Genomic DNA, 24,692 nt, shown 5'->3' on the forward strand with positions numbered 1-24,692 from the left:
ATTAATCTTCAATATTATGTACTAACAACTAAACATATAAGGAAATGTAAGCAATTCTGTCCCAAAATGTTCTATTCAAAAGAGATAGAAATAAAATGACAATTAAAAATATGAGAAAATTTTTAATTATATCTTTGAAATAGCACAATGAATCAAATAATAAAGGTGTGTACAAATTTCTTCATGTAACTAAAATTTTACAACAAAATGCAGTTATTAAAATATATTAAATTGGTAGTGAGGACAATAGCAGCTGCCTAAATCTGAATCTCTACATTGATCCTTTAAAAATACAGATTGACAAATAGAACAAACAGAACTACACAAAACTCATGCCCTTAGAATAATAAAATCTCTAAGAATACCCATTTCTAATTAACCATAAAAAAAAAAAACACTAAATCCCAGCAAAGCTCTCCCACACTCTCACCCCAAGCTTTTGTGGATGGTATGTTTGGAAAATGTGTGTAGAAGGAAGGATATGAACATGGGAGGAGGTCCTAGAGTTGATCTATACAGTCCCTACCAGAAAATAAGATATACCGTAATTGTGAAGAAGACTATGTAAACTGACAAAGATTCCTTGTAGACTAGAGCACTGACTACAGGAAGCAGAGAGAAGTCATGAAAAGGAATCACTTTTAAGAGAGAACAAGATTTAAGAGAGAGAGAGAGAGAGAGAGAGAGAGAGAGAGAGAGAGAGAGAGAGAGAGAGGCATCTTTAAGAAATTGGGCAGTGAAAAAAAAAAAGAGAACAAAAGGGGGAAATTTTTTAGGGTCTTGCAACACAAAATGGGACCAAAAAGAACAAAGGACACACAATCTGCCCCCCACCAAAAGAAAGTCATCCATTTAAGAAACTGTACCACACTACAAAAAGAGAAGAGGGTGCTCCTAAGCTAGGAATGTTATAAATCACTAAAATCCATAATATGAACAGATGAAAGCAGCCTACATTTATACAAAGCTACCATAAGAAAAAACCAGAAGATACAAATCAAAATATCTCAGGGGATGAAATTCCTTTCCCCAAAAAACAGCCATGAAAAATACAGAGTTGATGGAATTCAGAAAAGGAATAAAAGAAAAGGACAAAATGGTCTCGAAAATTAAAATTAAATTATCGTTACTCACGAGAGAACAGATTCAAAAGTCTAAAAATTATGAACCAAGGATTCAATATCCACCAAGGTGTCCTTCAAGTATGAAGACTACAGAAAAAAAAAATTTAATGCAAAATTTAGACAATATCCTACCCTCAAGACCACCTTGAGAAATCCATTAGCAGACGAGCTTCATCCAATCAAGATACCCTTGGGAAAACTTCAGCAAAAAGACCAGTGATAAAAATTTAATATAGCAAAATAAAGATAGGAATAGGTATAGAATAATAATATATAAATGTTGTGTTTTGACAAAGTATAAAAATGCAACTAAAAAATGAAAGAGAGGAAAAAAAAGAAAGTAGAATAAGCTCATCAATCGCTGCAAATCAAAGAATAGTATTAAAAATGACAAACCTGATTATTAATGAATAAGACAGGGGATTAATGGCATTACAAAGGTATAAGTACAAAGACAGCTAACAGAAGAAAAATAGAAACCTTCCTATATGCCAAAAGATTTTTTTTTAAATGTGCAAACAAAACTGATCATGTAGAGAATAAAAAAGTAAATTTAACATAACGCACATAGTAATCATAACATAACACAGTATGATAGAGTTGAGATCAAACCTCTTAGTAATAGTCCTATTAAAAGAAAAAGGTGTTATCTAACAAAGCAAGACTCAAATCTATGCTGTATACAAGAGATACAATTAAAACAAAATGATTAACCTATAAAAGTGATGGGAAAATATACATAGGCAAATAGAAACAAGGAACCATGTGTTACTATCCTAATTTTAAAGTAGAATTTAAGTCAAAGTGCATTAAGTATAACAAGAAGGAAACTTTTTAATGTTAAATGCCACAATTCAGTATAGATACAACAATAATGAATATGTATGTACTAAATAACACAGCACCTTTATAAAATAGAAACTACAGAAGATGCTAGTAGAAATAGTCAGAAATTTATTTATAACAGGAGATTTTAACATACCACTCTCAGTATAAGATTAAACAGACCAAATAAACAAATAAATAAATAAATAAATAAATAAATAAAGGTTAGAAGACTTATAATCAATAAGATAGAGCTCATGAATATATATAAAACTTTATACCCTATAATAAAGAATATACCTCCTCAAATGCACCTGGTACATTTTAAAAATTGATCATATACTAATTAACAAAGAAAGCATCAGCAAATTCCATAAAGTTGAAATATTATTTTGAAACATGATGCAATAAAGTTAGAAACTACAAATGTGCTAGAAATAAATAAAACGTTTTAATGCATGTCTTCCAGAAAATTAAAAAAAAAAAAAATTAAACAACCCATCATTGAATGGGAAAATAGAAACTGAATTACAGAAATTCGAAAAAGTAACGACAATAAAATCACAACATATCAAAAGGGATATATTTTAAGCAGTGGCAAGAGGAAAATTCATATCTTTAAATACTTATATCTTCATAATAGAAGGATGAAAGTAAATTATAATTACAAGCTCAAAGTCCTAGAAAAAGAACAAAGTAAACAGAAAGTGGGCAAAGAAAATAGCAAAGGCAAAAGCAGAAATTAAGGTAAAGAATAGAAAAACTATAGATCGAATTAATATCAAAATCCAGATTCTTTGAAAAAAATTAGCAAAAGGACTTCTTAATCAAGAAAAATAGGAGAAAGTTAAGAAATAACATAGGGGATATAATACTGAAATAGATGGGGAAAATGTTAAAGTATAAGATTTAATCATAAGATTGAAGTCCTCTATAAAAATAAATTTGAAATCTTCAATAAAATAATTTTCTAAGAAAATAAAGATTTCCAAAATTGTCACCACTAGAGATAGAAAGCCTAAAATGACCAATTTTGTAGGAGAAATAGATAAGGCTATCAAAGAATTACTCCACCAAAAACATCAGATTCAAACATATTCACAAGGGAATTCTACCAAGTCATCAAAGCCCTGATAGTCCCAATGCTACATAAATTGTTGCAGAGTATAGCAAATGAAGGAAAATCTCCAAATTCTTTTTATGAACAAGTATAACATTGATACCTAAACCAAACTAAAGGGCTGGCCCCGTGGCGCACTCCAGAGAGTGCCGCGCTGGGAGCGCAGCGACGCTCCCGCCGCGGGTTCGGATCCTATATAGGACTGGCCAGTGTACTCACTGGCTGAGCACGGTGTGGGCGACACCACACCAAGGGTTGCGATCCCCTTACCGGTCACAAAAAAGACAAAAAAAAAAAAATTTAAAACAAAAAAAGAAATAAAATTATAAACCAATTTAATTTATGAACCCTGATGCAAAAATCCTGAAGAAAATAGAAAAGAAAATTCAATACCATATCAAGAAAATAATATATCATGACCAAGTGGGATTGAATCCTTGAATGCAAGGTTGATTCAGTATTAGGAAATCCATGAATATAATTCACTATACTGATAGATCAGATGAGAAAAAAAAGTCACTGAGTTATCTCCACAGATGCTTTAAAAAAAAAATTGGAAAAGAAGTAAAATTATCTCTATTTGTATATTATACTTTTATAAATTGAATTCAATCATAAAATTAATTCAAATAAGAGAATTCACTAAGGTACCAAAATATAAAATTAATATACAGAGATCAATAGCTTTCATATACATAAACAAATGAGTTCAAAGATAAAATGGAAGAGAAACACTGTTTACAACAGCAATAAAGAAAATACTTGGGCATGAACTTAAAAAGAAATGTGCAAAATCTTTATGTGAAAAACATTACTTGAACATATACTTAAACATATACTTAAACAAATAAACACCGTTTGTTTTTGGACAGAAAAATTCAATACCATAAAGATGTCATTTCTCCCTCAGTTAATTTATAAATTTAATGCAACTCAGTAAAAATGTCAAACTTTTTCATAGATCCAAAGACGCTGATACAACATTTCATACAGTAAAATAGTATGCAAGAATAGCTACGAAAATACTGAAGAAAAAAAAAAACTACAAAGGGAATTAGCCATAAGATCCTCTATAATTAAAACTGGATAGTAGTAGGGCATAAACACACAGGCTTTCCAGAAGAATAGCACAGAAGGTCCAGAAATAACCCTAGGTAGATAGGGAGGTTTAATGTAACAGGAAGCATCTCTAACCACTGACTTGTTAATAAATGGTGCTAGCTGAATGGCCATTTGGCAAACACATGATTAGATAAATACCTAACACCACACACAAGCAGCAGCTCTAAACTAGTCAAATATCTAACTGTAAAAAATTAAGTATACAAGTACTAGAAGAAAACACAGGTGAATTCTACTATAACGCAGGTGTAAGGAAAAGGTTTCTAACTACAATACAAAGCCCAGATATTTTTTTTGGCTAGCTGGTAGAAGGTTCAAATCCTGGACCTTCATGTTATCAGCACCACATTTTTTTTTTTTTTTAATGTGACCAGTAAGGGGATCGTAGCCCTTGGCTTTGTGTCGCTCACACTGCACTCAGCCAGTGAGCGCACCAGCCATCCCTATATAGGATCCGAACCCGTGGCGGGAATGCCGCTGCGCTCCCAGCACCGCACTCTCCCGAGTGAGCCACAGGGTCGGCCCATCAGCACCACACTCTAACCAACTGAGCTAACCAGTCAGTGTGCCCCAAGCCCCAAATTTTTAGAAAATTTTTTGATAAATTAGACTACATAAAAATAATAAATTTTTTTAACATGCAAAAAACACCAAAGTCAAAAGGTAAATGATAAACCAGGAGAAAATATTTGCACCACATATCACAGATATTTCCCTAATATATAAAGAACTCTTAAAATGGGCAAAGGCATGAATAAATAATTTTTTTAAAAAAAGATATAAAAACAGACTTTAAGGGCCGGCCCGGTGGCGCACTGCTACAGTGCGCTGCTTGGAAGTGCGGTGGCGCTCCCGCCGAGGGTTCGGATCCCACATACAGACCGGTTCCCGCTCACTGGCTGAGCGAGGTGTGGGCGCAACACCGAGGGTTGCGATCCGTTGCCGGACATGAAAAAAGACAAAAAGGAAAAAAAAAAAAACCAGACTTTAAGAACATCAGAAGGCTTTTCTCAGCAAGATGGCTGACTAGAGGCAGCCAGCCCTCACCTCTAAGGCAAAGAAAAGTCCAAAGCAACAAGCAGATAGTCACCTGTAGAGTGTCCAGGAGAAAATGACAGAATCCAGAAAAACAGTAAGGAAAACCCCCCAAGATTTGGAAATTCGAGACAGCAACATAGACAGGAGAGGCCCCAGTCAAGAACAGCATGGAGACTAGAGAGACCCTGCACTGCTGGAACAACGTAGTTGGGGGTTCTGCAGCTGGTGCTCCTGCCACAAACACCTGCAAATCAGGCTGCAAAGTAACCATACAGCCATTGTGGACAGTGAGCTCAGTGTGGGGAGCTGCTAGGAACCCACATGACTGCATTTTTCCAGAGGGGAAGTACATGGCAAGTTCCCCCAACCCCATCAGTCCCAGACTGCTACTGGACATTCCCATTTTGATACAGGAGCCAGGGAATCTGAGTCCCACCCAACCCAGCAAGCCCAACCACCTCCGCAGCAGAGAGTGACGGGGGAGTGCACTAGCTGCTTGGATCCATGCCCACCTTCCCCAGGAGCTCAGAGAACTGCTTGACCCAGCGGGCCCACCGGCCCCAGTGAAAGTATGCAGGGAGTGTGCACACCACAGGGATCCATGCCCACCTTCCCCAAGAGCTCAGAGTACCACCTAACCCAGTGGGCCACCTGCTCCAATGAAGAGCATGCAGAGAGTGCACAGGCCGCCTGGATATACACCTACCTTCCTTGGAAGCTCAGAGTTGCACCTGACCCAGCAGCCTGCCTACCCCAGCAGAGAGCATGTAGGGAGTGCACTGGCTGCCTAGATCCACACCCACCTTCCCCAGGAACTCAGAGTACTGCCTGGCCCAGGGGGCTGCCTGCCCCAACAGATAATGTTCAGGGACTGCACAGGCCACATAGACCCATGACCACCTTCCCTGGGAGCTGAAAACCTCACCCAACTTAGCAGCCAGCCCCCCAACCCTTGCAGAGTATGTGAGCGAGTGCACAGGCCACCCAGATCCAAGCCCATGTTCCCCAGAAGCTCAGAATCCTGATGACCCAGCAAGGACTACCCACAACTACAGAGGTGTGGGGAGTGAGTGGTACTTACTAGCATGCTCACCCAGAACAAAACCTGTAACACCCAACTCAACTATGAATACAGAACACTTCAACAGGTAAGAGTCTCTCCATTCAAAAACTACTCCAAAAATGAAAAGCAACTACACGACAAGATGCCCAGATATCAATGCAGAGATACAAGCATCAAAAAAGAGAAACATGACACCCCCAAAAGAAGACAATAATTCTCCAATACCAGACCCCAAACAACAAGAAACCAGTGAAAAGCCTGAAGAGGAATCCCAAATGGTAATCTTAAGGAAACTCAACATGATGCAAGAAAAAATAGAATAATGATGAAGTCAAAAAAACAATAGAGGACATGTCTGAGAAATTCAACAAAGAGATAGAAACCATAAAAAAGAATCAAGCAGGAATACAGGAACTGAAGTATTCATTCACTGAAATAAGAAATACAACTGAGCACTTAAGCAACAGTCTAGAATAGATGGAAGAAAGAAATTCTGAATTCAGCATAAACACAAAGAATCATTAGAGACTGTTATGAACAACTATATGACAACAAATTTGAAAACTTAAGAGGAAATGCATAAATTTCTGGACACATACTCTGAATTAAGAAGAAATAGAAAACCTCAACAGACCAATAATGAGTAACAAGATTCAATCAGTAATTAACAGTCTCCTAACAAAGAAAAGCCCAGGGACAGATGGCTTCACTGCTGAATTATACCAAATTTTTAAAGAAGAATAAATACCAATTTTTCTCAAGCTATTTGAAAATTTTGACACAGAGGGTATTCCCCCAAACTCATTCTATGAGGCAAGCATTACCCTGATACCAAAACCAAGCAACAACAGAACACAAAAAGAAAACTACATGCCAATACCCTTGATGAATTTAGATTCAAAAATTCTCAACAAAGTACTTGCAAAGAGGGCCAGCCCGGTGGCGCACTGGAGAGTGCGCCGCTTGGGAGTGCAGCAGCGCTCCCGCCGAGGGTTCAGATCCCATGTGGAGACTGGTTCCCGCTCACTACACCAGTGAGCGCGGTGCGGGCGCAACACCGAGGGTTGCGATCCCGTTGCCGGTCCCCGGTATGGGCGCGACACCAATGGTTGCGATCCTGTTACCGGTCAGTAAAAAAGACAAAAAGGAAAAAAAAAAAAAAGGACTTGCAAAGAGAATCCAACAGCACATCAAAAAGATTATACACCATGATCAAGAGGGATTCATCCCAGGTATGCAAGGATGGTTCAACATATGCAAAACAATAAAATGTGATAAACCAAATCAACAAAATGAAAGATTAAAAACTATGCAATCATCTCAAAAGATGCAGAGAAAGCATTTGATAAAATTCAACATCTCGTTATGGCAACAAGTCTCAACAAATCAGGTATAGAAGGAAAGTATCTCAACATAATAAAAGCCATATATGACAAAGCCACAGCTAACATCATCTTGAACAGGGAAAAGTGAACACTTTTCCTCTAAGAACAAGAACAAGACAGGGATTCCCCACTCTCGCCACTCCTACTTAACATAGCACTGGAAGTTCTAGCCAGAGCAATTAGAAAAGAGAAAGAAATAAAGGGCATCCAAATTGGAAAAGAGGAAGTCAGATTGTCCCTGTTTGCAGATGACATGATCTCATACATAGAAAAACCTAAAGACTCCACCAAAAAACTCTTAGAGCTGATAAACAAATTCAATAAAATTGAGGATATAAAATCAATATACAAAAGGCAATAGCCTTTCTATACACCAATAACAAACTAGCTAGCAGAAAAAGAAATCAAGAAAGCAATCCTTTCTACTATGGCTACCAAAAAAAATAATACCTAGAAATAAATCTAACCAAGCAGGTGGTGAAAGATCCCTACAATGCAAACTACAAAACACTGATGAAAGAAATTAAAGAGGACACAAAAAAATGGAAAAATATTCCATGCTCATGGATTGGTAGAATTAACATTGTGAAAATGTCCATACTACCCAAAGTGATCTATAGGTTCAATGCAATCCCTATCAAATTACCAATGACATTTCACAGAAGTAGAAAAATCAGTCCTAAAATTCATACAGAACAACAAAAATCCTTGAATAGCCAAAGCAATCCTGAGTAAAAAGAGGGCAAAGCAGGAAGCATTACACTAGCTGACTTCAAATTATAGTACGAAGCTATAGTCATCAAAACAGCACGGTACTGGCAGAAAAACAGATGCATGGACCAACAGAACAGAACAGAAAGCCCCGAAATAAACTCATGTACTTACAGCCCATAGACCTTTGATAAAGGTGCTAAAAAACATGCATTGGGGAAAGGACAGCCTCTTCAAAAAATGGTGCTGGGAAAACTGGATATCCATATGTGGAAGAATGAAACCAGACCCTTATCTCTCACTATATACAAAAATCAACTCAAAATGGATTAAAGACTTAAACAGAAGACCTGAATCTATAAAATTTCTAAAAGAAAACACAGGGGAAATGCTCCAGGCTATAAGACTTGGCAAAGATTTTACAAATAAGACCTCAAAAGCATAGGCAACAAAATGAAAAATAAACAAATGAGATTTTATCAAAGTAAAAAGCTTCTGTGCAGCAAAGGAAACAATGAACATAGCAAAGAGACAACCAACAGAAGGGAGAAAATATCACAAACTATGCATCAGCAAGGGGCTAAATGCCATAATACACAAGGAACTTAAACAACTCAATAGCAAAAAAACAAATAACCCAATTAAAAAATAGGCAAGGGAGGCTCAAAAGAAGACATACAAATGACCAACAGGTATATGAAAAAATACTCAACATCACTAATCATCAGGAAAATGAAAATCAAACCACACTGAGATAACATCTAACCCCACTTAGAATGGCTATTATCAAAAAGACAGAAAATAACAAATGCTGGCAAGGATGTGGAGAAAGGGGAACCTTTATACATTGTTCGTGGGGCTGTGAATTAGTACAGCCATTATAGAAAACAGTATGGAGGTTTCTCAAACAACTACTGATAGAACTACCATATGACCCAGAAATCCCACTAATGGGTATATACCCAAAGAAATGTGAAACATCATGTTGAAGGGATACCTGTACTCCAAAAGCTCTGTATGGAACCAACCTCAATACCCATCAACAGATGATTAGATAAAGAAAATGCTGTACATATATACAATGAAATACCACTCAGCCATTAAAAAGAATGAAATTCTGCCATTCACAGCAACATGGATGAGCTCAGAGAAAATTATGTTAAGTGAAATAAGCCAGGCAAAGAAAGAGAAATACCTCATGTTCTCAGTCATATATGGGAGCTAAAAAAGAGAACAAAATAAAACAAACTAAATAAATAAGTAAGTCAAACTGTTAAAAGTTGGGCCAGCCCGGTGGCGCACTGGAGAATGCACCGCTTGGGAGCGTGGCGACGCTCCTGCTGAGGGTTCAGATCCCATGTGGAGACCGGTCCACTCACTGGCTGAGCGCGGTGCGGGCGCAACACCAAGGGTTGCAATCCCGTTGCCGGTCCCCGGTACAGGCGCGACACCGAGGGTTATGATCCCGTTACCGGTCAGTAAAAAAGACAAAAAAGGAAAAAAAAAAAACTGTTAAACGTAGAGAGAAGAACTATGGTTACTAGAGGCAAGAAAGGGAAGGGAGGAAGACAGATAATGAGACTGACTAATGGACACAAAAGTACAGTGAGATAGGAAAAATAGCCCTATTGGTGTACAGTCAACGTAGGCCATCTATAATCAATAATGATTTAGTACTTGCAACCAAACTAGGAGAGATCAAATGTGCACATCGCAAAGAAATGATTAAGTTTCACAATGATAAATTACCCAGAATAGATCAGCATACATTGTATACATGGATTGAAATATAACTTTGGAGGGCCGGCCCGGTGGCGCACTGGAGAGTGCACAGCTTGGGAGCGTGGTGGCACTCCCACCGAGGGTTTGGATCCCATGCGGAGACCAGTTCCCGCTCACTGGCTGAGCGTGGTGCGGACGCAACACCGAGGGTTGCGATCCCGTTGCCGGTCCCCGGTATGGGCACGACACCAAGAGTTGCGATCCCGTTACCGGTCAGTAAAAAAGACAAAAAGAAATATAACTTTGGAACCCATAAATATGTACAATTGGTAAGTTTTAATAAAAACTTTTTTTAAATAAAGAATATCTGAAGACATTCAATCTCAGATACCATCATGATTAGCAAAAATGTAACAGCTTGACAATGCCCACTGTTGACAAGCTTGCAGGGAAACAGGCACTCTCATACATTGCTGGTGAGAATGCAAAATGGAACGTTTGGTGATATTTTAACAAAACTACATATGTATTTCCCTTTCACCCAGCAATTCCATTTGTAAGAATTTACCATGAAGTATATACTCTGAATAATATGAAAATACATTTACACAAGATTATTCTTTGCTTTATAATTTCTAATTACAAAATATTGGAACCAATCACAAAGCCCATTACATCAGAGGCTGATAAAGTAAACTATGGTATGTCCCCTAATGGGGTACTATGTAGCTGTCAAAAATAGAATACAGGAGGCATATTTTGTTAACAGTGAAAGAAACGAAAAATAAGTGACTGCATATGGTAAGATTTTTGTATAAAAAAGAGAGGGAAATAAGAAAATATACAAGTACAATACCTATTTTCGCAAAAAGAAAAACAGTAAGGATAAACCAGAAACCAATGATACTGGTCACCTACAAGAGGAAGGTGGGAATGGGGCACAATGGATAATGGGGTGGGATTAGTGACATTTCTCTGAGTATTCCTTAATGTATAATTTTGACTTCCAAAAGCAAGTTATGTTTTACATACTCAAAAATAATAAAATAAAATACACAGGATGAGGCAGGAAAAACTGAAGTAGAATACAAACAGAAACAAATGATTCTTACAGTATTTCAAGAAAAATAACATAACCACTCAAATAAACCTGAACACAACACTCTGACTACATACTCTCTGTTTAAAAACAAAGAACTGCAAATACTGAAATCTAGGTTAAAGAAAAAACAAGCCTAAGACTGTCACAGTCGTATGGGTCAGCAACTTTGAAACTGCTTTCTGTGTATTACAGGATAGAATAAGAAAGTAAGCACACTGAAGATGGGAGAAGCTCCCAGAAGAGGTACACATAAGAAAGGGGAGACTAGAAGGAACCCTGTGGTGCTGAGCTGGAACAAAATGAGAGCTGTCATTGTCATGGTTTTTAATTTATAGATGCATGTGTATGTATTATAACTGACGATATGTGTGTACGTGTTTTACATAAACATATTAAACCACGGTCTGCATGCCAACTCACAGCTCCCTCATTCTAGTTACAGTCCTTTACAATAACCAAGATATCCAAGGTTGAGAGAGACTGAGGTCATTCTAAGACAGGCCTGTTTAAGCCCAGGCTTGATATTGATCCTTCCCCACATTATGACATCACAACATTCCTGTAAAGGACATAACGACCCCCAGGTAGACAGCACCGTTCTTCCTAACCTTTGTATCACCAATAATAGCACAGTGCTTGGTGAATAGTAGGCCATCAGTGTTTTTTCCTTATAAACTGACAGAACAACATTCCCTAAGCACTCAGACTGATACTTTTCCTCATGTCTCTTGAGACATGCATACAGGCCCTGGATTCAGCAGCTGGATGGCCTATTTCATAAGAACTGCTCTACACACCAACTATCTAAGCCTAGATTATACTCTGGTATAAATCACAACATTACGAATAAAGAAGGCACCTGTGCATTCAGGGACAACAAAGAAGTAAAACAGAAACTTTACGCAACTGGAAAAGTTTCAGATAATAAGCAAAACTGTTCTCGAAAGGAACAAAAGCACTGAACCCCCAGTGCTTAGCACTGGCCTAGAAATCTGTTGATTTATTGAAAGAGAAGCCATATCATCTATAAGTACATAGAGCATCCAGAAAGCCCCAGGTGATTCACTAAACTTTGATGGTATTCAACAAAAAACTGAGGTATCTCATAAAAAAATATATATCGATTATCTTATATCCTGAAAAACAACAAAAAAAGCCTTGTGTGGGTATTTCTATCTCTAGCACTATTAGCAATTACAACTCATATAATTAAGAAAAATGTATTATTACAGTTCAGTTGGTTAGAGCATGGCATTAAAGCATCAAGGTCAAGGGTTTTGGATCCCCAAACAGTCAGCCGAAAAAAAAAAAAAAAAAAAAAAGAAATGTATTTCTTACACTTTAGAGTCTTCTATAGGGCTACACGTGAAACCTTACACCTTGCTACTGTGAAGTACACAAAAAATGAAGTCATCAAATGTATTAAGAATGTACCTACCTGCAACATATCATCAACCATAGTTAGTATGTACTGAACCGTCTGTTCTTTGGAGATATGAGTCATCAGATTTATAAATGTTTTAGCACACTAGAAAAAAATGAAATGAATGTTAATTATTGTTTTCATTTGCACACATTTTAGTAGAACTTCAGTAAAGCACTGTTTCTCTTTCATAAATCAGGATACAGATGCTATTAGCAGATTTTTTTTCCTTGATTTTCAGGGGAACGGGAGGGGCAGGATTGGGGGTTCAGGGTGGGGTGGGGGCCCTATTAACAGATTTTAATTACAGAAAATGTATACTTTTTACAAATGTCTGTTGTGATGAAGTATGAGAGAACCTTACTAAGACTTGCATCAGATTTGTGATCATTTCCAGCGGTAAGTTTCAAAATGCTTACTATTTTTAAATAGACATATCTAGCCACTATTAACTCTTGAGTATCCAGGATAACATAAAGTTAAGTAGACAACCAAAAATTATAAATTGGTTTTAAATATTTTGTTTTATTTTTTATTTTATTTTTTGTACTTATGGAAAAGCAGAACACTAAAGCAACAAGAGTATTGAAGATCAGAATCAGAAGGCTTTGATCTGCCTCCATTCTGCAACATATCATCTATATGACAATCTCTGTGGAATTCATAGAAACCAGAAGCCACTATGTTACCTACCAGTCTGCCCAGGATTCTTGTGACAGTCACACCAAGCTATATATAGGCTCCTTCAGCCAACCAGGGCCCTGTATCAGAAAATCTGATAGGCAGTGGAACTGCATCTTATCCTGGGGCCAGGTTCTAAACTCAGCATATACATCAAATAAAGCACAAAACTACCCATAAAATCCTTTAAACAACCCAAAAAACATAGCTTGTACGCAATACCATTTAGTTATAGGTTTGAAGTCATACTTTGAAAAACCTTCCAAACTCTAAGGGCATATAAATTGAAGTACAGTTCATCCATTCAATAAATCCTCAGTGTAACAAACAGCATGTAATGAAGGCCATGCTATAGGAAAATGTATACCTTAACAAATTCATACTTATTCCTGAACTTATTCTATATCTGTGAGTCATGTCTTCCATGGATACATAGCCCACTTATCATACTGAATATTGGAACTGAAAAGATTCCAAAATTAATACCTGTAAAAACATTCACATTACTTAAAAAGTTAACAGTAATAAATAATTGGATTTTTTAATCAAAACATTAAAGTGGAAATACTTTAGCCTTTTTTAGTAAAAACATATAAATTGCCTGTAGCATTTTTGTCACGCTCTTCTTTTTGGATACACTGCCATTCTGCTTGGGTAAAACCACACATGTATTTCCCACAACCACCCCGTAAAAGGTCTATCACACCAGACATGCAATTAAGAAAGAACTATTTTAAACTCCTTAAGGGGAGAGTCTGGTTTTACTAACATTATTTACACTGCACATGATAGGAACTCAGTATGCATGTGTTCACTAAACACCGAATGAGATATACCTTTCAGTCCATATGAAGTTGGGGAGGGAAAGCTTTTTCAAAAAGATGATACCATAGGCAGACATCACAAAGGAAAGAAGGGAATAGATTTCATTGCACAATTTAGTCTTCAATATGGCAAAGTGCCCCATAAACAAGTTAACAATTCAACCAATAAACTGGGAAAATATAGAATACACAGAGCAGGTATAGTAACACATAAAGGAATCTGAAAAATTAATAAGAACAGTATAAACACTTCCACAGAGAAGTAAATAAAAAATATATAGAAGCAACCATATCAACAAGGAGCCAAAAACCACTCAATAATGTGCAACACTGTTACATTAAGATACTATTTTTGACCTATCAAAATGACCGACACACAAAGAGGAATAGTTAGACCCAGGGTGGACACCGGGCAGAAGCATGGGCATGCTCATATACTGCTGGCAGCCACTGCAACTAGTACAACCCCAAGAGGGTGTTTTCATAATACACATCAAAACTCTCATAAACATTCAAATTGTTTGATCAATAACTACATTTACAGAGTTCATTATGAGAAAATAAGAATGTTCACCTCAAAAACTGCTTATAAGAGAAAAAAAAAATGGAAGTAACCAAAATATATAACAGTAGGGAATTGGTTTAGAATATTATGACTCATCCATTAAATGAAAAATTACACAATTATTTTAAAAAGCTTTATACGCATGGGGTGGGAAATATATACAGTTAAATGAAAAGAACAAAACCATGTATATCAACCCATTTTTGTAAAAATTCATGTTTATATTAATAAGTATGTGAGTAAAAAGTTCATGTTTACATTAATAAGTGTGTAAGTAAAAAGTTAATGATTATATTAATGAGTGTGTAAGTTATATATGCATAGAAAAATGTCTAGAGAGGAATAACACAGGTCATCTTGAATAGAGGAATATCAGGTAGAATAATTCTTATTTTTTTCTTTTGGCTTAATAGTACTTTCTTATTTTTCTACAACAAATATGTATCACAAAAGGTTAAACATCAATATATGCAACTATATAAACATTTTAAACTACACTATATGAAAAAATCACAAAACAATTTCAAGATTAACAGTACATAAGAAAATGTTTGCTACAAATGTGTGCTACTAATAGATTTTCTATGTAAAAAGACTATAAATCAATCAAAAAGTATCAGAACTTTATAGATTAAAATAAAATAGACATCCCCCCCCAAAAAAAAATTCAAAAGAGATACAAATACAAGAAAATGTTTGCTACAAATGTGTGCTACTAATAGATTTTCTATGTAAAAAGACTATAAATTAATCAAAAAGTATCAGAACTTTATAGATTAAAATAAAATAGACATCCCCCCCCCAAAAAAAAATTCAAAAGAGATACAAATATTTAATAAATCAATGTGGAAAAAATGTAATCCCATGTAATCAAAGTAATAAGACATCGTTTTAACCTAGCAAATGCAAATATTTTTAATTATATTTAGGCATTTCAAACATTACTAGTGAGAATACAAAGTGGAAAAAATTTCCTAAAAAAAAAGTTAAGAAACTTCTAAAACTTCATATACTTTGAAACAATAATTTCTCTTTTAAGTCTATTCTAAGAATATAATCAGGGGCCGGCCCGGTGGCGCACTGGAGAGTGCACCGCTTGGGAGCGCGGCGGCACTCCCGCCGAGGGTTCGGATCCCATGTGGAGACCGGTTCCCGCTCACTGGCTGAGCGCGGTGCGGGCGCAACACCGAGGGTTGCGATCCCGTTGCCGGTCCCCAGTACGGGCACGACACCGAGGGTTGCGATCCCGTTACCGGTCAGTAAAAAAGACAAAAAAGGAAAAAAAAAAAAAAAAGAATATATTCAGAAAAGCAGAAAAGGACACGGGTATAAACATACTCAATGACACAGGGAAGTGTTCGGGATATAATGTTTATTATCAATCACCTGGCTGCCTTCAGTTTGAAGCATCTCTTGCTTCTCTTCAGGACTTCTTTTCATTTCAAACCTTTGAATAAATTCACAATCTTCTGCAGAAATCATCTGCCCCCTAGAAAGTAAGAACAAGTTGGTTTTTGTTCAGTAAGAGTTGAACAGCCAGCCACTGTGCACAAGTCCTAAAGGAATCCCCAGTCTCTCTCCTCTTTCCTGGGCGGTAAACCACAGAGGTTGATGCAGAGAGCTGGCATCAGACAGACCTGGGCTCAAGGGTTAGCTCCACCACTTAGTGATGGTGCAACTTCTCTGGAATCTGTGTTAATTTATGTGCAAAATGGGAACAATAATCGCATTGCCTTTCAGGGGTTGTACTGAGGATGAAACTACACAATTCACATAAGGTAGTTAACACAGCACCTGGCCCATAGTAAGTCCTCAATAAAATGCCACTACTTAGCATTATCCAAAGTCTCACCCTTATTCCTCCTCCTAAGCCAGACAATTTAGTTGGCTTTCTAAGTTATCAAGTCCAAAGCCACTTTATTTATAAACTTCTGCAATTATTTTCTCCAGTATATTCCTTCCCACCAGAACAAAAAAAAAAGTGATCTTCCTCCTCTCTGAAAAATAACTTCTTGCTCCTAACCCCTGTCCTCTCAGCAATCACCCCACACTATCCTGTTTTCCTCCATCTCTTCCAGGAGTCCCTTCGTCACCAGCCCTTCGCTCTTCAAGGCATCTCCCCAGGGCTCAATCTTTCGAATCTTCCTTTTCTTTCCCAAATTCTTTCCTTCAGAGAGATTCAAATCAACAGTCCCATCTTCTCTCTCTCCCAAACCATCTCCAACTGTCTTCTACCTCCCTGTAGACGTCTTAACCATTTTCACACACTCAGCATCATCACCACCAAAACGGTCATCTTCCCTTCCAGACCAGTTTCTCCAGTCATCAAAGACTCAAACGCATCACAGTAAACCCCCCATTTTCATCTCTAAATACAGACCCTTCCTTGTTAAAAGACAAGTCAGCAGAACAGCTTTGCTAGTCTAGTCTCTGTAAGACTCTGGGCACTTCAGGATTCTTTGCATCAACTCTTTCAGGCTATCAGCAGCTTGACTCCCTAAATGGGCATTTATGCCTCAAGTCTACCACTGACTGTGTATATGTCCATGAGAAGTTTGCTGGCCAACTAGTGTTCACTAACAGAAGACTATGCCTTTGTTCTGGGGCTACATCTCTACTGACTTGGTCATTTTAACAGCTGAGATTTGTTGGTATGGGCTACAAGCACACAAGAATAGGATTATAAACCCTTGTAGATAATCATCCACTGTTGCTCCATGATATTAATATCAGAAAACTGAATGTCTAACATTCAGTATCAAATGCTGCATTCACATGAACATTCTTCTTCTGGCTGCACCAGGAAAAAATGCCTTGAACACCTAAACAAATCTCTAGGCAACACCAGGATAAAAGCCTTTGCCTGGCAGAGAAGACCTGAAAACTTGCCCTGGTTAACAACAAACTTGCTGTGTGATCTTAGGCAAGCCATTAAATCCCTCTGGGCTTCAATTTCTCCCTTTGTAAAAGGAAGGAGTTAGGTGAGCAAAAAAATGTCACACCTAGAAGGTCAATGCTGAAAGAAGCAATGAGAAAGGGTGTGGTCAGAGGAAGGCTGGCTGACCAACCACCCAGAAACCTCTCCAAGGCTGGTATCACCTTGGTCAATAACCCTAATCTCGGCCTAGTTTTTGGCCTTTTAATTCCAGAAATAGGACTTCATAATATCCAGAGAGGTGCAGACATTCTGTGATGGTTCTGTGCTAACCATTTATCAAGCTCACTGTCCATTTATGAATTAATAATTGAAATCAGAATGCCCACATCCCCCAAACAGGTACTACTTCCAGACTCTTCCTATTATCAAGTGTCTCAGAAGCTGAATTAGGCATTAGAAGGTTGTTCTATGAGCATGGACTTAAAATAAAGAGAAATGAATAGCCAGGGAGAGAAATTTCATCCCAGCTATAGTAAATCAGGCAAACTAGCCCTGCCTACAACAAAGAACCCTCTTCTGGTGATCAAATACATTCAGTGTCTTTATCTTACCACTAGTTTTACCACACTGACTTTTCACTTTCTGTTTCACTGTTGGTCACTTATTATTTATTATATTAGTTTTTAGACTAAGTTTTAATTGAAAAAATTCATTATTTTAGATACGTGGAACAATCATCAATTCACATACAATTCAGCCCTGGGAGACATTTGCATCTCTAGCAGCTAATAACAAACAGGTAACACTCCTGAGTGTTCACTCTGTGTGAGGCCCTGTTCCCAGTGCTACACATAACTTCACTCATCTACTTCTCACAATAATAGCAGGAGGTAAGTAGTAAGTTAGTATCTTCATTTTATAGAGAGGAAATGAAGCACAAAATGGGTAAGTAATTTGCCTAAAGTGCATAGCTAATAAATGGCAGAACCAGGGTTTGAACCCAAGCAACTGGGTTATAGAGTCTGTGCTCTTAACTACTGCTCTCATTTACGTGTAGATCTAATTAGTTTAACTCACAAAGGACAAATTTCATTTCCAAGTTCTTGGGGAATTGCCAACCTATTCAATCCCCTCTCCACCATAAATTACCTATAAGTAAAAGATATTATGTAAGTATTCCATTTTTTCCACTCTACACTTAATGGCATCTTTAGCTAATGCCATCCTTCAAAGATAAAATCAAAAACAAAAAACAAAAAGACAAACTTACGAATGGAATTGAGATTTTTTAGATTTCAGTTTGGGCTAGAGTAGCTGAACTCATTTTTCCTCTAGTGCCTCTCTCTCCAGAGGTATCCAGTAACCCAGGGCTTGTTCCTGTGTGGACAGTACCTACAGAGAAGTTCAGCTCAAGACCTGCTGCTGGGGAACAGGACTCCTGAGTCAGCCTCTCTGGCTTCTCCTCACTGTGGGATGGTTTCTCTGAGGGCAAAAGATAAATCTTTAACTTCTCACCTCAACACTTGCAGACAATTTTCAAAAACAACCCAATGTCCGGAACTGATACCTCCTTGCCACTTACAGTAACTGCAGACACGGTGGCTGCTAAGGGAAGGATATGGGGAAGGGGAAGAACAGGGAAAGGCCTCACTTACATCACATCTCTTGGCCACTTCTGGCAACTCATTCAACAAATATCCCTCTTATGCCAACGATGTGCTCAAAGAGGGGCAAAAAGCCCTGTGGACCCTGATCAAGTTGTGCTTACTATTAGACGTCTCAAAAAGTCATTAAAGAGATGATCACATGAATAAATGTGAGATTAAAACAACAAAAAAACTTCAAAGGCAAGGTCTATGAAAGCATAAAAGAGGGGACCTGATCTATTCTTCAGGGGTCAGAAATAACTATTTCTCTGAGCTATCCAGGTAAAGATCTGAATGAAGAGTAGGAGTTAACCAGGCAAAAAGAGGGTAAGGCGGCATTCCAGGCAGAAGAAGCTGCATGAATGAAGCCCTTATCAGAAGGAAAGAGGGTGCGTTTTAGGCCCTATGAAGAAGGGCAGTGAGGCTAAAATACAGAGAACATTCAGACATGGGGACAGGCCAGATTATGGGGGTGGGGGGTCTACTGTAGGCCACATTAAAGATTATGGTCTTTATCCAAGAACACTGGAAAGCTGTGGAAGGAGAGACAACAGAGTGTGATGTGGTCATTTTTTTTTTTTAAAGAATCACTTATTCCAACTGCTCTGTAGAGAATGGATTGGGGTGTGCAGAGTGACTGTGGGAGACTGGGGAGATAGAGGCTATTGCAGCCATCTGGGTGAGAGATGATGTAGCTTGGGTGGTGGTGGGAGAAATGGTAAGAAGTGAATGAATTCAAAATACAACCTAGAGGTAAAACTAATAGGCTTGGATATGGAGAACGAGAGTGAAGAGGTATCAAGGATTCCCAGATTTCCGGCTTAGGCAGTGGATGGATGATGGTGCCACTCAATGAGATAGGTTACAATGGAAGAGGAGCCAGTTTTGAGGGGAAGACTGAAAGTCCAGCAGAGTCTGAGGTGCTTTGAAGACATTCAAATGAACGTGTTAAATTGACAGTAGGATATACAGGTGTAGAACTCAGTGGAAAGGTTAGTGCTGGAGATATTGATTTCGGGTCATCAGTATATGGAAGACAGTGGGAGCCCTGGGGATGTGTTAAGACTGCCTAGGGAAAACAGAGCACATCTGGAGGAATGACAACATCTCAGAGCTGGAGAAAGGAGGATAAGCAAACTGGAATTACCAGAGAGATGGGGGAAAACCCGGAGTGTGGAATGTCATGGAAGCCAAGGCAACAGAATGTTTCAAGAGTGACAGACATTAATAATAAAAGCTAACATCTACCAAGTCCTAACCATGGCCAGGCATTGTGCTAAGGACTTTGAATACATGAGGGTACTTCAAAAAATCCATGGAAAGAACAGTATTATCTTTCAATTCTGTTTTTCCACGAACTTTTTGAAGTACCCTCATATGATCGAATTTAATCTGCATGACAACCATTTCTCCTTTCACAGATGAGGAAACTGTGGCAAAGAGGTTAAGCAGCTGAATCATGGTCAGGTGGCTGCTAAGTGTAGCTGGGATGTTAGTCCAAGCAGCCTGATCCAAACTCTTTTTTTTTTTTTTTGTGACTGGTAAGGGGAGCATAACCCTTGGCTTGGTGTCGCCCGCACTGCGCTCAGCCAGTGAGCGCACCGGCCATCCCTATATAGGATCCGAACCCGCAGCCTTGGCGCTCCCTGTGCCATTGCGCTCCCAGCACCGCACTCTCCCGAGTGAGCCACAGGGTCGGTCCCTGATCCAAACTCTTAATCACTTTTCTCCACCACTACCTCTAGAGCAGTTTGAGAGGTCACATAAAATGAAGACTGAAGAGTTACCAGTTAGCTCCTTGAAGAGGTACCTTGAAGAGTTAACTCTTTGATCCTCATGACTATTCCATGAGGTGAATTACTTTTACCACATTTCACAGAAGAAATTGAGGCTCACAGGGGCTAAGGAACTTGCCCATAGTTACACAGTTAGCCTGGCTCATCTAAGACTCAAATCAGGTTTTCTTTTTTCTTTTTTTTTTTATAAAGATGATCGGTAAGGGGATCTCAACCCTTGGCCTGGTGTTGTCAGCACCACGCTCAGCCAGTGAGCAAACCGGCCATCCCTATATAGGATCCGAACCCGTGGCCTTGGTGTTATCAGCACCGCACTCTACCGAGTGAGCCACGGGCCGGCCCATTGTCACCTGTTTTATATGCTGAGCTTCCTTATTAGACTTTACATCAACCATGGGTTTCAGGGATTAAGAATCAGCCTGAAAAGCACTGACAGACAGGATCAAGTCCAAACTCCTTCTGATGGCACACAAAACCTTCATGATCAGCCCCTGGCTGCCTCTCCAGCCTCAGCTCTCCCCACTGCCTGCCCCCAAGACATGTATGATTCCCACCCAGCAGGCTGTTTTTGCCTCCCTGCCTTTGCTCACACTGTCTGTTCTACTTGGAAGGCTGCTCCTTCTTGCCACCCGGCTAACTACCACTCACCGTTGAAAACACAGTTCAAGGACCATCGCCTTCAGGAAAACTTCCTGGGGGTAAGACTGGCTATCCTTTTCCTGTGCACCCACCAGACCCTGTGCATCTTTCTATTAGCAAAGTTAACATACTGAATTAAAATGATCTGTTTATACATCTGACTTCCCTTTATGAGCTCCTTTAGAGAAGGTACCCTCTATCTTTTTTGTAGCCCAAATCCTGGAAAAATGCCTCAGACTTGGCAGTTAGTCAATAAATGTGTGACGAGTGACTAAATTAACAGAAATAAAAGGTTCATCTCTGTACACTGCATATCCCTTCTACAACAAAACAAACTGCTAAATATAAACTACAAATTACTAGATTTGTTTTTCAAAATGAATATGCAAATCTGAACTGAATTTCCCTAATAACTTACTCTGTTATAAATATACCAAAATAAACAGATATGAAGTAAAATCATATGATAAAATATGGTCAAGAATGAATAAATGCTTACCTTACAGATAAAAATAGAATACAGAAACACCAGCACACTAAATCTTAATACACACAAGGAGGAAGGAGAAAGAACTAAAATTTATTGGATGTATTCAACATACCAATGCTTATATTCAACTGTGCTAATAACTTTATTTCAGCAACAAGCCTATAGGATATGTATCCCCAGTCACATTTACTTTATTGACTCTCAAAGAAGTTAAGGGATTTGCCTAAGATCAACAAACAAATCGAGAGAACTAGAATTCAAACCCGGGTCTCACAACTCAAACATCTGTGCTTTTTATTAGATGTATAAGCAAATCTGCAACACCATCTGTCCCTATACTGATCACCAGGGCATACTGGGCTGGGCTGGCAGGTTTTGCCCATCATCCTCTTCCTCCCTGCATTGCTCATGAACATTTCTCCCCTACTTTCCACTCATTCAAAAAGCTCTTCTTTCCAGACACAGAAGGTCAAAAGTACCATGAGCACCTTCTTCCCCTCTAGAGCCACAAGCTGTTTCTCTCACACTATGCTATTTCACTAAGACAGCTTATGATTCTGAGGAGGAAGTGTTATTCCACATTTATTAGAGCTTTTCCAGTATTTCTCTCATAGAAGCATGACCATGAAAACGTCTCATGCAAAGGCACATGATTTTCCATGATTCACAGCAAATGGTTACTTACTGAAGATAGGACTGCCAGTTCACTTTGTTAGCACGAACCTCTGCAGCCTTGGCAGCAATGATGTTGGTTGGAACAGCAGCATCCACCGCACCTCGGATATCCATTTTGGTCATCTAAATTTTATGATCTTGAACGTTTTTCAACAGATCTTCAATTTAGATGCAAGGTAAAAACAGAATGCCAGTGTTTTTTTTTTTACAACTATTATTATTATTATTAATATCATCATCATTATCACTTTATCTCCCCAAGCATTCAACTTAAATATTAAATATCCTAAGTCTGGAAGAGCTACCATTATATTTCAAATCTTGACCAATTATGCACTGCTCCATAAAAGTGTTCTCCATAGGCTTTTTTTTTTTTCCAGGAAAGGTTTTTTAATTACTGGCACTTACACTGCAGTGAGATTTTTAAAGTGACCATTTCAGATATACTGACATGAGAAATTATGCTTAAATAAAACAGGTTTACAAAATAAAAAATATTTTAAATTTATACAATTGAGATTAATTTTCCTCTTCTGACAGAAAAAATAAGAATAGAGTACAGATAAGGCCAGTTGCTTTATTAACATTTACTAAGCATCATTTTAAAGCGACACATGAAAAATTATAAATCCTTTCTAAAATTACTCATTCGAAATAATATACACAAAGTGAGACAGTAATTTCTCAGAAGCCAATGTTTTCCTTTTCAACCAAAATTCACAGTATTCTCAAAATCAATTTTGGGAGACATTTTTGGAACAAAATTTATTAAAATTTAGGTACAGCCAACAATGGGAGTCAACAAGAACCTACAATAATGAGCTTCTAAGTAATTCGTACTCCTAAACTTACAGATAAAAGCTTAAGACTGATTTAATCACGACACAAAATACAGGTTCCCGTTCGCAAAATATAATTTCTTGGTCACAGCCACAATGAAGCTAAAACCATATCCACAATTTAATTCCAGGTTCCCAATGACCTCAGTCAGTTTGGAACTTAATCTCTGTATCTGAGGGTTTGCTACCTAAACAAGCAGGAGCAGTGGGGCCTGGCAGGGCTCTGGAAGAAACAGGCCCAGTCCGGGCTAGTCTGGAACTCTGGAACCAAGCAGGCTCAGCCCCAGCGGCCTGCCCTGGGGGAGTTCAAGGTGTCTCAAAACGGTTACCTAAATCCGTAACGACTCGTAGCTTCAGCAGGCCACGGGGAAGGTTTACTTTTTACCCGTTCCTCTCCTCTTCCCTCCCCGCTGCTAACGTCCCTTCCCCCTGCGGGGAGGGCGCTGCAGTTTCGTAAACCTGGTTGCGGCCGGGAAGGAAAGAAAGCTGGCAACCCGGTGCCAGAGGACAAGAGGAGCCGAGCGCCAAGAGACCAGCGCGCACCGCGGGCGCTGGACGCAGGGTCGCCTCGCTAAGGAGACTAAACAACGCGGCGGCGGCCTTGCCTCGAGAAGCCTGGGGACCCTACAACGCACCCGAAAGAGGCAGGGAGGGTGCGGCCGTCCGGGGCGTCTGGGCCACAGCCGGGCTGGTGCACCCGGTCGGCGTCTCCGGCTGGGTCTGGAGGCCTCTGCCGCGGCGGGAGACGCTGGGGTCGCAAAGCAAAGAGAATCTGGCTCCAAGGAGACGTTGAGAGAGGCGCAGGCAGGAAAAAGCCAGAGCGACCGCAGTAGAATGACAGAGGCACCTGTCACGTGACCAGAGGCACGTGACCGCCGCGAGAGACGGGAGCCGGCAGAGTCCAAAACATCTGCGGAGAGGAGATGTTGCGTTAAGGAGCGGCTGGTTCTCCGCGGGCAGTGGGAGCCCAGGCGACCCAGGCGTCTGCGCTGGGGACCCGCTCGCCGGCCGGCCGGAGCAGGAG

General features: G+C 38.9%; 1 protein-coding gene across 1 annotated transcript in view; it reads right to left on the reverse strand.

The window, feature by feature from the left end:
• Positions 1-24,511, reverse strand: part of ATP6V1H (ATPase, H+ transporting, lysosomal 50/57kDa, V1 subunit H) — a 76,646-nt gene extending 52,135 nt beyond the window's left edge. The window contains exons 1-4 of the mRNA XM_008572059.1: positions 24,304-24,511; positions 22,840-22,987; positions 16,092-16,194; positions 12,651-12,740 (exon numbers count right to left, since the gene is read on the reverse strand). Coding sequence (XP_008570281.1) covers positions 12,651-12,740; positions 16,092-16,194; positions 22,840-22,952 — 306 coding nt within the window. The 5' untranslated portion in view covers positions 22,953-22,987; positions 24,304-24,511. The remainder of the gene's footprint in view (positions 1-12,650; positions 12,741-16,091; positions 16,195-22,839; positions 22,988-24,303) is intronic.
• Between the last annotated feature and the right edge of the window lie 181 nt (positions 24,512-24,692).

Source organism: Galeopterus variegatus, unplaced genomic scaffold (genome assembly GCF_000696425.1).
Source record: "Galeopterus variegatus unplaced genomic scaffold, G_variegatus-3.0.2 Scaffold750, whole genome shotgun sequence".
Classification (NCBI taxonomy): Eukaryota; Metazoa; Chordata; class Mammalia; order Dermoptera; family Cynocephalidae; genus Galeopterus; species Galeopterus variegatus.